At 50.1% G+C, this 13,026-nt stretch overlaps 1 protein-coding gene across 2 annotated transcripts in view; it reads left to right on the top strand.

Moving 5' to 3' along the window:
- The window catches only part of LOC149350518 (T-cell leukemia homeobox protein 3-like), a 79,034-nt gene that overhangs the window by 30,195 nt on the left and 35,813 nt on the right, over positions 1–13,026 (top strand). For both annotated transcript variants that reach the window (XM_089579563.1, XM_089579561.1), the window contains exon 2: positions 7,431–7,683. In XM_089579563.1, coding sequence (XP_089435689.1) covers positions 7,431–7,683 — 253 coding nt within the window. The remainder of the gene's footprint in view (positions 1–7,430; positions 7,684–13,026) is intronic.

Raw genomic sequence — 13,026 nt, 5'->3', positions numbered from 1 at the left:
AGCTAATGATCACATACGGTTCCCTACGTTTGCTTGCTCTTTCAGCGTGCGTAGGGAAGAAAAAGTCAAGCCAGAAAGAAGGAAGGCAAGAAAAAAAAAAGGGGAGTACTTTTCTCCAAGCGCGCCGCGCTGAGGAACACGAACGACGCCAATTCAAAACGACTTAAGCAACCTTCGACAAAGAATCGGCCACATCCGTTCAGCAACCGTCTCATTTCCGCGCCGAAACCAGCCATTGAGGCACGGGCAAGGCAAACGTTTGCGGGGCAAACTTTCTAACAAGGCGGGCTCACGCACGCTTTGCCATCCCGCCAGTGGCTTCGGACGGCCGCGCACCTCTTTTTTTTTTCGTTTCTTCTTTTGTGTGTGCGTGAGGGGCCGAGACCGCCTCGCATAAAAACAATGACTCCGCGACGTCGCTGCCGAGACGCGCGCCACCGCAGGGGCGCCTCCGAGTTTCGGCCAAAGAAAGAAGCAAGAAAAGGATGCCGAAACAAAGAACAAGCGGCCGGCCGCTCGCTGCTGCGGCTTTTATTGCGTTACTCGACTCGGGTCGGCTCAGCGCGGACATTAGAACACGAAAAGTTGATGGCCAGTGAAGAAACGCTCTAATCTCAAGCGGCTGTCCAACGTTTTGTTTGCTCTGTTTTCTCTTTTTTTTTCTTTCTCTCCTGAAGCTCCTCCCGCTTTGATTTTGGACGAATGTTCGTTCCCATTTCGCTGGCTTGGAAAAAGCCACCTTTGACGCAGTCTTTTTTTCTTTTCCTTGAGCGAAGCAAGCGAATGCGCTGCAGACGTTTATAAATACACTCGGGACAAGATTTCCCAGTACAAGGCTCACGCATATATGTTGAAATAATTAAGGCCAGTTAAATAGTCAAGCCCTTCATGACCTGCAGCGAGGTTTTTTCAGGTCTTACTCCGCCTTGAATGAGAAGGAAGGGCGATTTTCCTTTGCGTCAGCTTTTGCTTTGAGCTCGCCTCACACCTGGGCGCGCTAACATATATAATTATACATCGAATTTTTCTTCAAAGAAAATTATTCGGGTCATAATCGCTCGACAGGGTATTCAGAACTGAACTTCGCATTCTCTGCGATGAATGCTTTCCAGTTATGTGCGGTTGGCAGCCTTTTTTAACCTTTTCTTCACCAGATTTCCTTGTATGTCAAAAAGCACAGAAAAACTACCTGAATAATGTTCACTGCATATAAATGTTTTTATTATTTTCTTCTTTTTTGCCCCGTCTCTTGAAGTGCTGCACGTGCTTAGAAGAGCACGAGCGCGATCGTCCTCTTTTTATATTCTTAAAGAACCAGAAGCAGAGAGAGTATGTGCTGCACGTTCTGCGAGTGGCGTGAAGGCGATTATTTCGAAATGCACCAAGCTCGCTACCTGGAGACCGCTTAATCCAGCTATCGTTCGTACAGCACGTTGGGGGCCTGTGTCGTCGTAGAGCCAGGATCCTCGCGCAGAACCTGTATAGACGCCAACAGCATCGTTTCATTTCTGATGATATCTATGCTACGCAAAATGCCTGCACGCATAAACGGCGTGCCATGCCGTGCCAGCGCTAATGTTGTTCAGAAAGGATACAGGCAGAGCAGGTAAAGATTGGTATGACACCGCGTCTCGAAACGGGTGCCCCTGGCAATGAAATGTATATTCCGTTTCATGGGCCGTCACCTTTGCATATCTTTATTGCTGGTTTGTCCTATTGTTTTGTTTTCATTTCGATAGAATGAACTAATTATCCTATCGACAAGCGCGACGATAATCTCTTTAAGCAATAAGGCCAAATCCTTGCATTACACTTGGCTACAACAAGTAGTTTTAGTACATACTTGTTTTGCGTGGGCGAAAATTCGCAAGTCTCCCGTTAGCAACGAGGACAGTCGTATTGCGAGGTACTAAAGGGGAAATAAAACCTCAGAATTTGGCGCTTTCGAAACATGCTCGCACTGGACATATTTCTACTACGTGTAGGCAGATAAACCTTGAGTATAAAACCTTAAAATCGTGCATAAAAACAGTGCGCTAGACAATATTTTGACGTCGTAAGTCATTAGCTATTCCCCATGAAAAAAAAAAAAGAAATAAGAAGACAGGTACACTAAAATCTAGAAGCGTCCTTCTTTTTAAAAAAAAATAAATTGAACAAGACGATGGAATCAAGGGACGCCGTCCTCTAATGTGTTTTTCCAAATAGGAGTGCTTGGGAAATGGTCTTCGCGCCGCGGCCTATAGCTGTCTCATTTCCGCGCCATTCTTTTCTTGCACTGGTTTAAGATCTATCAGCGCAGCCGACCAGATGCACAAGCAGAAAATGCTCACGTGCTCCCGCAGGTATGGCAGAGGCCGGTGGTTACGCCCGAAAGAACGCTCATTCGCATATTACAAGGGCTCCTCGGTTCTTGCCGCGTGCCCAATGTTTAAAGGAATCGCCGAGAAGGCAGACAAGAAAGAGCTCGCTCCTTTCGGTGATCATTCCGTTAAGCGTCGAGAATAAAGGAGGAATCGCACGCGGCAAAGGGGCCTCTTTACTTGAGCGCAATCAGCCACGTGCAAGCTCTGGCGCCTGCCAGAGACAGGAGCCGTTACACTGGCTGGCCGCACGAAGCGGCGATCCTTTCTGCCGCGCTTTGCGGTTCACTGCCTAAGTGTTTTTCTCCGCCATTTTCGTCTATCTCGGGGGCAGAACAGAAACGGAAGCGTATGCAGAGTGTATATAGCGCTCTTTTATTGGTCAAAGCGGACAACCGCGCACTATAGTATAGTCCACCAAGGGCGCGCGAGCGCTTGCCTTCACAGCTATCCGACGGGGGAAAAAATATATATCTCTATATATAAAAGCAAAAGAGAGAAAGAGAGACAACCCCTGCGATATGCAAATTGCGCGGCTGCGTAACGTACCTCCTCTTTTTTTCTCTTTGTTTGCCCGCGTCCTCCACCCCCACTGCCTTTTAGATCTCCCGCCACTCTTAGCGCACGCGGGGCTGTGGCACTCGTAGCGGCACGCAAGGCTTCCTGCCTCGCTTTGCCGATTTACTGCCGCTTTCCGAAATCGTGCGCGAGCCAGGTCGAGAAAAATATCGAGAGGAACGCTATTTAATTTCAAGAGCTGTCCGTATCCATTACCATTGTGGATCCATTTAGGGAGGGCGCCTGTTTTGCGCAGGCAGAGAGCCTGGCAGCGCGCGCTGCCCGTGTGCGTGGCACAGCGCGCGCCCGAGGTGGGAGGGGGAAACTCGGAGCCGAGAAAGAAGAAACAGAAAGGAAGGAAGAAAATGGGGAGGCGTGCGCGGCGAGGGTTGCGAAATCGCGCCACGCAGGGAGCAAGGCTTCCCTATTTGCATGCCCAGGCGTAGTTTGTATGCGGTCTGGGGCCGCCTTGTAAATGCAGCCGCGCCACCACGCGAATTGGAGGCGGAGGGGGAGAAAGAAAGGGGCGATGGAGGGGTGAGGGGAAAAGGTGGCGGCGAGGAAACAAAGGCAAGCGCAGCCACTCCTCCCCCAGCTGTGTGCGCGCGCTTTGTTTCTCTCATCACCGGCCTTTTATTCGTCTTCCTTTTCCGTGCCGTCCCCTCGTTTATTTCCTTTGCCTCTTCTCCCTCGCCCGCCGTCCTCGGCTGAATGTGGATGCCCACTTCGCGAGCTCTTCTTTTGGGGCCGAAAGAGCGGTAAGCACTCCAAGTAATCAGAGTTTTTACTCGCCGGTGCACTCTGGCGGCAAGCGGCTAGCGCACGTCCAAAGTGCGCGCACTGAGTGCCGTGTTCAGTGTGACGCGCCCATACACATACGCGTGTGGCGGCGTCTCCTCGCGCTCGCCGCCGCTCGAATCGCTGAGCCGTGCATGCTAAGCGGCCCGGCGAGCGGGGCCTGGGTGCGGCCCGCGGTCAGGTCCGAGAGCGCCCTATTCTGCGCGTACACCTTTGCGCCTTGCCGCAAGTGGCCGCTACTCGCGCCGATTCCCTTGCCGCGCACGTACGACGAGCGTGGACTTTTTCAAAACGCGAATAGCTCCGTTAACTTCGAGCCTGCGCCAATGATGTTTCCCGTTAAGTGGTGTGCCAGCGCCGCACCTTTTTGTGTGTGCGTGCGTGCGTGAGTGAGTGCATGCGTGAGTGTGAGTATGCGCGTGCGTGCGTGCGTGCGCGCATTAGTCCTAGCTCACGTTTATCTGTCTTCGGTGTTTTTGTTTTTATTTTCTTCTTCTGCCTAACTCATATAAACAGGAATAAGGAAATCAACCAAAATAAATGTCAGCAGTGCCTACTATACTACACTACTATACTACTACTATATACTACTATATATATACTACTATACTCTTGATGCTATGTAGCTCTGACTACAACTACACTACAATTATCCGTGATAAATGAATATTTCACGAATATTATTTAATGCCCAAGGCAACAGGAGGGATGACAAAATACGAGCGATTCCAATAGTTCAGTCTTCGTGCGCATTTTTTCAATCGAACGTCAGCGGAGTTCCGTCATATACATATACCTTTACGGCCGCTGCTGCACGGAGCTTGAAACACTAGCTTCAGTGATCAAACTCTTTTCATGTGTTACCAACAGAGCGTTAGAAAGTACTTCGTACATATGATAGCAAATTCAGTCGGTGCTCTCGCATAACCACCAAAGAAACCTTCGTATTTTCGCTACAGAGCATGTAAAGGAATTTCAAATGCTGAAGCGTGCGCCGTGCTCTATACATGTGCGGCGACTTCAGGGTAAGGGCACATGTATAGCTCAGTAAGAACGTCTGATTGTAGCGTTCGCCGTTATGTTTAAAATACACACTGCCAGCCGGACCTCGATGAGTATGCACACAGATCAGGCGCCGTAAATGCTGCGTGTAAAGAGCATGTGCCAGCAGCGGTGGTCAGTAAGCCAGCTTGCCGCATCGTGCATTGGAGATGCCAAGCAGTGACCTTCGGACACGCAACTACTGACGTGCTCGAAAGCTAGCACGAAACGATGCGGGCAGCGTCTTGAGAGGGGCAGGTGCTTTTGAAGAGAACATCCATTCTTTTTGAAGCGAGCGGAGCACTTTTCGAATTGCCTTCCTTTGCATATGGACTGTCATTTCTTTTTTTTTTCAGTCAGTAGGATCCTGATTTTCCCCAAGCATGCTGCGTTTGTAGATACATGAGAAGCGTCAGCACGCAACTTATGAATAAAAAGAAATATATAATCAGGAAAACTGCCACTGCTGCTCAGGCATATTCAAGAAATGGTTGACGGTCTTTAAACTCCGAAGTCCTGCGAACGCACTTGGCACAGGCCATCATTAACCGCCGAGTGGCCGTGTACAAGTGCTTGAAACCAGCAACCGGTTCTTCTCTGGATCAATCGCGACGGCAGTGTCACTTTCTGAAGATAAGCTGGGGAAGCAGACGCCCTGAAGGCGAGCATTGCGTGCTCAGTAACGTAGTACCTCAGAATAGAAACGTCTGGGCTGTCCTACAGCCGCTGGCGACCGTATTTGGTTGGGCTGTGCTCCCTACGTTTCACGCTAATAGCTTTCCGACGCCACAGAGCGAGCAGCTAACTAAGCCGTGCACGTATACCTGTCGCACCCTCTTGCGTTCCTTCTTGCATTTACACGGACTTCTCCTCTCGCAGCCAAAGTGTTGCTGGGACTCTGCCTTTGTACGTAGACTGTGACGTGGTGTCTCGGTGGTCGCTCAGATCGACAGCAGGGCATAGAGGCACCCTCATGCGCCTGGCGTGTAGTCCAGCAAGTTGTGTTCCTTACTGTTTTGTGTTCCATTTTTTTTTTTTTTACCACGGTCGTTTCATAGATTTTATTCATATATTTCTTCCTATTTCCAAGGAGAGGCGCTCGAGCTCCTGACCCGCACAAGCATTACGAAGCGTCTTCTCTCGGCGATGAAGTTAATCCTTATCGTGCAGTAGAGTTTTCGCGCAACATATTGGTCCTTTATTCACTGTAGGCAATGATATGCGCACGGTGACCTTATAGTGAGGCAGCCCAATGGTAACTAACATATCGCTTCGTGCGATACAGCCAGATCATTTTCAGCAGCTCAGGCTCTCTATAGAAAAGGCGCACACTCTAGCTCAGGCGGATGTGAGGACGCTGGTGAAAGTTTGGAAACGAGTGACAGCATTTCAGAAAAGCCATCGATAATGCCCGCAGAGTCGTCGCCAGTACTTTCGACGGGGAGAGGTATACTTCATTGCAAAGATTGAAGAGAACAACGCGAAAACACGTAAAGATGACTTTTACCTCTTTCTTCTTCGTTCCGCAGTTTTTGTGCTATTTACTTATATTCTTGTTACGGTAATGAAAAATGTTCAAAAATGGCAATATTTAAAGAAAATATTCGAAGAAAAATACATAAAGGCAAAAATAAAATTGATGGCACTCGCCACCGCCTCGGTCAAGAGGGGTGTTCCTACCATCCATATATCCATGTATAGGAAGGACCACATTTTTTTACATGCAGTCTTCACGAAGAATTAAGGGCAACTCCGGCGTTTTTTTTTTTCTCTTGCCTCGTCTGATTACTTAAACGTTCAGGGCACATTCCCCGAAGTTGTTTGGTCCTTTGGGCCAAGTTTTTGCAGTGGGGTGACGTTTTATTGCATCGTAAATAAATTAAAAAATTTCCCATTCCGTGAACTCAATGGAGTAAATTTCTTGGGCAACATTGCGTGCGTGACATCGCTAGACGCACGGCCGTCGATATTCACTCTGTATTTGCTCGATCAGAAAATTTTAAGCCGGCTTTCGGTCACTTGCTGCAAATAATGACCCAAGCTCTCACTTGCAGTCGCCAGTTCACCCACTCGACGCGCACACGATACGTTTTGTTACAATATTCGTGACGTCATCGTTTGGTCGAAGCTCAACCTAGGTTTCCTGGTTTTTGATATTTTTAAATCCTTCTACTCAGCCGCCGCGGTGGCTCAGTGGCTATGGTGCTCGGCTGCTGGCCCGAAAGACGCGGGTTCGATCCCGGCCGCGGCGGCTGAATTTCTTTGGAGGAGAAATTCGAGGCCCGTGTACTGTGCGATGTCAGTGCACGTTAAAGAACCCCAGGTGGTCGAAATTTCCAGAGCCCTCCACTACGGCGTCTCTCATAGCCTTAGTCGCTTTGGGACGTTAAACCCCATAAACCAAACCAAACCAAACCTTCTACTCAGCATTTTGAAAAACGGTTTTTTGTACCGAAGTGAGGGGACTCTAAGGAACGTGCTCTCATTATCAACTCAAAATGTTCAAAAAGCACGCCTTTAAGATTAGGCGACGCGGAAGCTTGGGCGCAAAATGTCCAACTTATTTCGATTCCCGGGACCCGCGCTTTGTGCGTCCTCGCATAACATGCCGTGTTACACGGCATCCTGCGTACTCGCCTTTCAAAGTTTTCTCTCCGCTTCTGCCCGCAGTGCCATTCGGGCTGCCGAGCGCCATGCCTCCCGTGCCGCCCCGGAGGATCGGCCATCCGTACCAGAACCGGACGCCACCCAAGCGGAAAAAGCCGCGCACATCGTTCACGCGCATGCAAATATGCGAGCTCGAGAAGCGCTTCCACAAGCAGAAGTACCTCGCAAGCGCCGAAAGGGCGGCTCTCGCCAAACAGCTCAAGATGACCGACGCCCAAGTCAAAACGTGGTTCCAGAACCGAAGGACCAAGTGGAGGTGAGCAACATTTTGTCTGCCATGCCGCTACCTTTGTACGGAGTGCGTATACAAAAACGACTGAAATCAAAAGGAGGAAAAAAAAAATGATAAACTGCATTTTTAATATTTTTCGGGAGTTGATCGCTGCCTTTGACATTCTGATCTTTAGGGTTATTCTCGTTCTCACATTATCTTCTTTTTTTTTATCCGCAGTTAGACATTCAGTTTCAGGCGGTGCAGCATATCTCTTCTCGTTAAACACGTTTGGATTCGACAAGCAACCAGGGCGCAGCTAATAAGGTTGATATCAGACACACACGCACACATACAAAAACTCAGAAATATTGTCTACAATGAGCTGTAATATGAAAAGAATTCCTTACACTGATGGCGCCTTATACAACTACGCAGCAGTTCCTTGCTTTGCAGATGTTTCAACAGGCCACAGCATACTTGTCATTTTTTATTTGCTCCGTTATTTTATTCATCGACTCGCGGCTACGTTTGCATAAGAATAGCTTTCGGGGCGTGAATGCAAATTAAATCCCTTCTTTCAGTGGTGGGGCCCTGTCACAACTGAGCAGCGCATTCGTTATTGCGCTGTCAAGGAAATTATAAGACGCTGCACGATCGCGCATAACTGGTTAACTGTCACAAGAGTTGTACGTTTTGCACCCAGCCTTCCGCTGTAAACCTTTCAGCATGCTAGCAGTGCCAAAATACGCCGCAGAGGCTCATAAAGAAAAAGACATCAAGAAACGTTGACGAAGCGTGGATTAGGACTTCTTTTATACTGATAACGGGGCAGTGACTGGTGTGGATCTGTCCAGTTTTTGCACGTTAGCTACACTGGAACGAAAGAAAGGCCGACCAGGTTTGGCACTAGCAAGGGAACCATACGAGAACTATCTTTACGGCATTCTGTCGCTTCGACAACATCGGCCGCATATACATTACGCATGCGTTCAGGCCGACGACGTACTTAGTTTCTCCGGTGGCGGCTGGGCTCTGCCTGAGGCCCGAGCGCCCGACGCAGCGGCCGATGCTGCGGGCGATTGCGAGCGTGGTAGGCTGCATGCTTTGAAGCGGAGACGAACATCACGGTCCCTCAAAGAACACCGCCAGGTAGAACCGCAGTCTGGGAGGATACTGTTTGAAACTTTTTAGTTCAAGACAGCTGGGTCGGTCCCAAGAAAGCCTTTATCGGGCGTACCCATTGACTTCCCGGCTGTACATGTGTGCGACACACGCGCAGGCGGCGACCGCGGGAACCTCCTCATGAGATGAAACGAAAATACGGAGCGCCAAGCGGCAACAGTATTGAGTATTGAAAGGAGCTCCGCGCAGATACAAGGCGAAAGTAACGAGCGAAGCTAGCGGTCCTTCTTCTGACTCAGCCGGCTTTTTTGCCTCTCTTTTCTCTCGAGTTTATTTTCCCTTTTTCATTCCTTGACGCTTCTCCCTGCTGCGAAAGTGTCTCTCAGCGGCTGTGTCCAGAAAACCTGTTCTGTAACACGACTTTGGTGGAAACCAGAGAGACGAGCGAAAAAACGGGGGGGAAGAAAGAAAAGAGGAATTGTGGGTGAGGGGGCCAGCGCCAGGGAACAGCTTCTTATCTTAATTATCTGCCGCTTTTGTCCGGACCGTTGAGCATACAAACGACCGCATTTCTGGGACCGCGGCAGGTCCTTAAGCGATTAGAGAGCCCTAAACTATACCCGCTTGCTGCGATGCGCCGACTGATTTCTCATGCCTTCGCTTTCCGCGCTCGGCTTCGCCGAATGCACGAACGGGCTACCGTGTCGGCTTCTTCTGTGCCATCAATAATGCTCTAGGAAGCCGGCGCTGAATAGTGGGAATGAGTGCGCGGACGAAGTACATGGCGGTCCGGGAAAGCCTGTATGGCCTGTCGCCCGGGAACGGTGTGCGTCCCGGGACGACTTCAGGAGCAAGACAGGTATTGGAAAGTTGCAATTTGCATGACGCGCACGTGGTCTAGAAAACATGTTCGTCGCTGAGCGCTGGTACCGTTCCTCGGTTACAAGTCAGTTAATCTATTCGATAAAGAAGTGATTGCCTTTAAACCAGCCCGGTACCCCGTTTCTGTATGCCGGTCGAGAACGATGATTATCCTTGATGGACAGCGACGCGACTCATCTAGATTTGTGTGTGTGGGACCTGCGTAAAAAAAAAGAAGAAAAAAACAACAACATCATCGGCGTGTCTTCGTCTTGTCAGCCTCGTAAACAGGCATGAGTGATTTATTTGCTCGAGCTTCTCGTATTTTAGAAGTTTACCTCCCACGAAGGCAAATTAGCGGCAGCACGTAGGGAATGGCTGTTCGTTTCGCTCGCTTGTAGTTACACTTTGTTCGAGGCCATAAGAAGCATTAGGAAACATGTGCTCTCAAAAGGCGAAGTGCGCTTCATTCCTCCTACGAGCTCGTTAAAATATTTTTGCTGCTTAAATATTTGTGTTGAAAGCTCGGAACTAGACAGGCCCAGTGACATGGAATTACAAAGCAGTTGTGCACAAAAATTAAGCGGGTTGGCAGTGCCACATGTATAATATTGCTGCACTGCTTTTATCAGTCATTAGGGCGCACAAAAGACACTCTACACTATTCAGACATCACTTGGATAGATCTATTAGCAGTTATCGCTATTCTAACAGTCTCCTACTCTACGAAAGACGTCTGCGTTTGCTCGGTACGCCTAGTGCAAACACGTTTGCTCATTAATGCTGCCGTGAATTCGAGGACACAGCCAAACTCCTTGCCCTCTGCGGAGGCAATAAGAACAACCGCTTGTCTGAAACCGTTCTGTGAGAACACACTGACGTTCATCAGATAGCCATGTGCCGAGAGCGGCCAATTATACACGGCGCAGGGCGCGATCATATCTCGTCCAGTATACGAAGAGGGCAATTTTGGCGCCACACTCTGGCAGCACTTATCGACAAAAAATCGTTTCTTTCGACTCGCCGGTGGCCGCGATAAAGACGACACAGCTGAGACTTCAAGCCGTCAATACTTGCGTCTTGCAGCCGAAGTTAGTGATGCTTTGCAATGTACCGGACGCTTGAGAAGTCTATGGCAGCGCCTGGAATGCGTGCGCCACTCTCAGGGCGCGGATCGCTGACGCAGGCAGAGTAAGGGGGTGAAAGAGGGGCGCATGGTCTTAGCAGCTGGAAAAAAGAAGACAGGCGGCAATTAGAGGAAATACGAAACAAGTCACTGCGTTCAACATACTCTTCGACATTTTTGATGCCCTCCCTACCCGAATCGCCCGACAAGCAACCGTATCGCTAGCTTCAATATGCTGCTGTCACAAAATAAAACAGGCTAAGCAGCTTGCGGGGAGGCCTCATCCGCAAGATGCTTCGCCGACGCGCTAAGCCCAGCATTCCATGCAGGATACCTGATTTTGCGCAAACTAATGTCGTCGCAACCTATCGTCATACCCTCAGCGACCGATGGTCGCACAGTAAGAAACAGCACTTGTTTTCATTCTACTGCTCGTCGCATCCGCATGCCGGAAATTTGGAATAGCTCTTCTGTGCTCCCAACTTTCACAGAACGTCATTTAAGAAGGCTTTTAAAGAAGTTGAGTCTGAATTCAGGCTGCAGCGCCGCGTCGATAAGCAAAACTTGAACGCAATGGAAACAAGAGCACCATTTAGTCAGCTTCGATACAGGCGACAATGCAGGAAGGCTAGCTGCCAGCGTGGTATGAAGCATTTTACAACCATCAAGAGGGGCCTTATTCTGAGCTGTGGGCTCGGCGGCCGACCGGATGCACGTCCGTATATGCACCGAGCACCGTCGCCACGGAGGCGCCCGCGCGGCGCGCGACGACCCGTCCCGGCGAAAGGCCGGGCATTAGCGCCTTCGACTGGCTGCAGCCAATGGCCGGCAGCCGGAGGACCGCGAATTACGCGGTCGGCCGGCCATTATCGGCGCGGCTTCCGAATTGCGAGCTGTCGTGCGCTGGCGCGGAGACGCCCCGGGCCCATCCGTGGCCCGGCTCCAATGGAGCCGAAAAGGGGGCCGCCGCGCCCGAGGCGCCACGGCCGGGCAGCCGGCCGCGACGGCCAATGCAGCGCCGACCGGGGCGCCTCTAATTGCGGCAATTTGCTCTGATGACAAATGGCCGATGCGCGTCCCCTGCGTCGCCGTCCACCGCGGAGGACCTGCGCAGATCCGAGCCCCGCAGGAGACCGCGCACGCTAGGCCACGCTGCTGCTGCTGTTTCAGGTCGGCGTCGTGCGAGCTCGTGTGCATGCGTGCACGTTGCGCGTTACTCGCCGGCGTATGCTGCTTTTTTTTTTTTTTTGTTTAGTCCTAACGCACTTGTATGGTAACGAGGTGAAAGAGGCGGCTGAAGTGAATTACAGCCCTTAATGAATCACGTAGCTTCCCGCGAACCTCGCCGGTTTCTTTTTCCCTGCGTGCGCGTCCTGCTCTTTAAACAATTATCCTTGTTCAAGGCCAACAGCCATTGTTTGCCCCTCGAACGATTTTGTTGTATTTCATTCGAATGATAAAAAGAGGGGGTTGCGGCACAGAAGACGAGTCATTGAGCGCAAACGCGGCGCACCGTTTTAAGCCCTCTTAACGCAATGAGAGACATGCCTCATTTAGACCTCTTACACGCTACGTAATAGGGAACGTACGCTTTGGATGGTAGCTCGGGGTGAAGGAGCCGCGCACTCCAAACGTTGAAGCGGACTTAAGTGACCCCCCCCCCCCCCTGCTCCCCCGAAAGTCATCCAGTATTCTTGGCGGCTTAAGGACAAGTTTGTTTTGCGTGCCTGGGTATATACACAGCCGCTGTTATTTTTGTGCTATTACCCAGAACACAATATTTCAGTCGTCGATGCCCAGAGTACTCCTAGTTGCAAGTGCTTCCAAGATTCACATAAGTCAGCAAGGAAGCACAGCTTTTATCCCTGGTATTATGGCGCTTCCTGAATGAATCGTTTTCTTCAAATGTTTGCAGTCACGAAGCAGATCTTAGTAATCATAACGATGAAAGAATTTTTACATCGCTGATTAGAAGCGATGTAGTGGAAAGTTTCGGTTTTATTCATACCACTGGGACTTTTTAACAGCACCGAAATCTCCGTACGCGAGTGTTTTGGTACATAGCTTCTGTGGAATCAACGCTACCGTGGTCTGGTTCCAATTAATACGCGACATCCCTCTCTGTGGTGGATTGCAATATGGCCACTGAGCCACCGCGGCGGGTAAGCAACAGTTATGATGTCATGAGCTAGATGGTGCGGTTGACGTGTTCTTGTATCAACCTCAACCTCTAATCTGCCACAAAAGCCAGAATTCTATGCTTATTTAGAACATGT

This window comes from Amblyomma mixtum, chromosome 3 (genome assembly GCF_055824585.1).
Source record: "Amblyomma mixtum isolate Tamu chromosome 3, ASM5582458v1, whole genome shotgun sequence".
NCBI classification, from domain to species: Eukaryota; Metazoa; Arthropoda; class Arachnida; order Ixodida; family Ixodidae; genus Amblyomma; species Amblyomma mixtum.
Note: the sequence above shows the minus strand (reverse complement) of the source record. Positions and strands in the feature narration are given on the sequence as shown.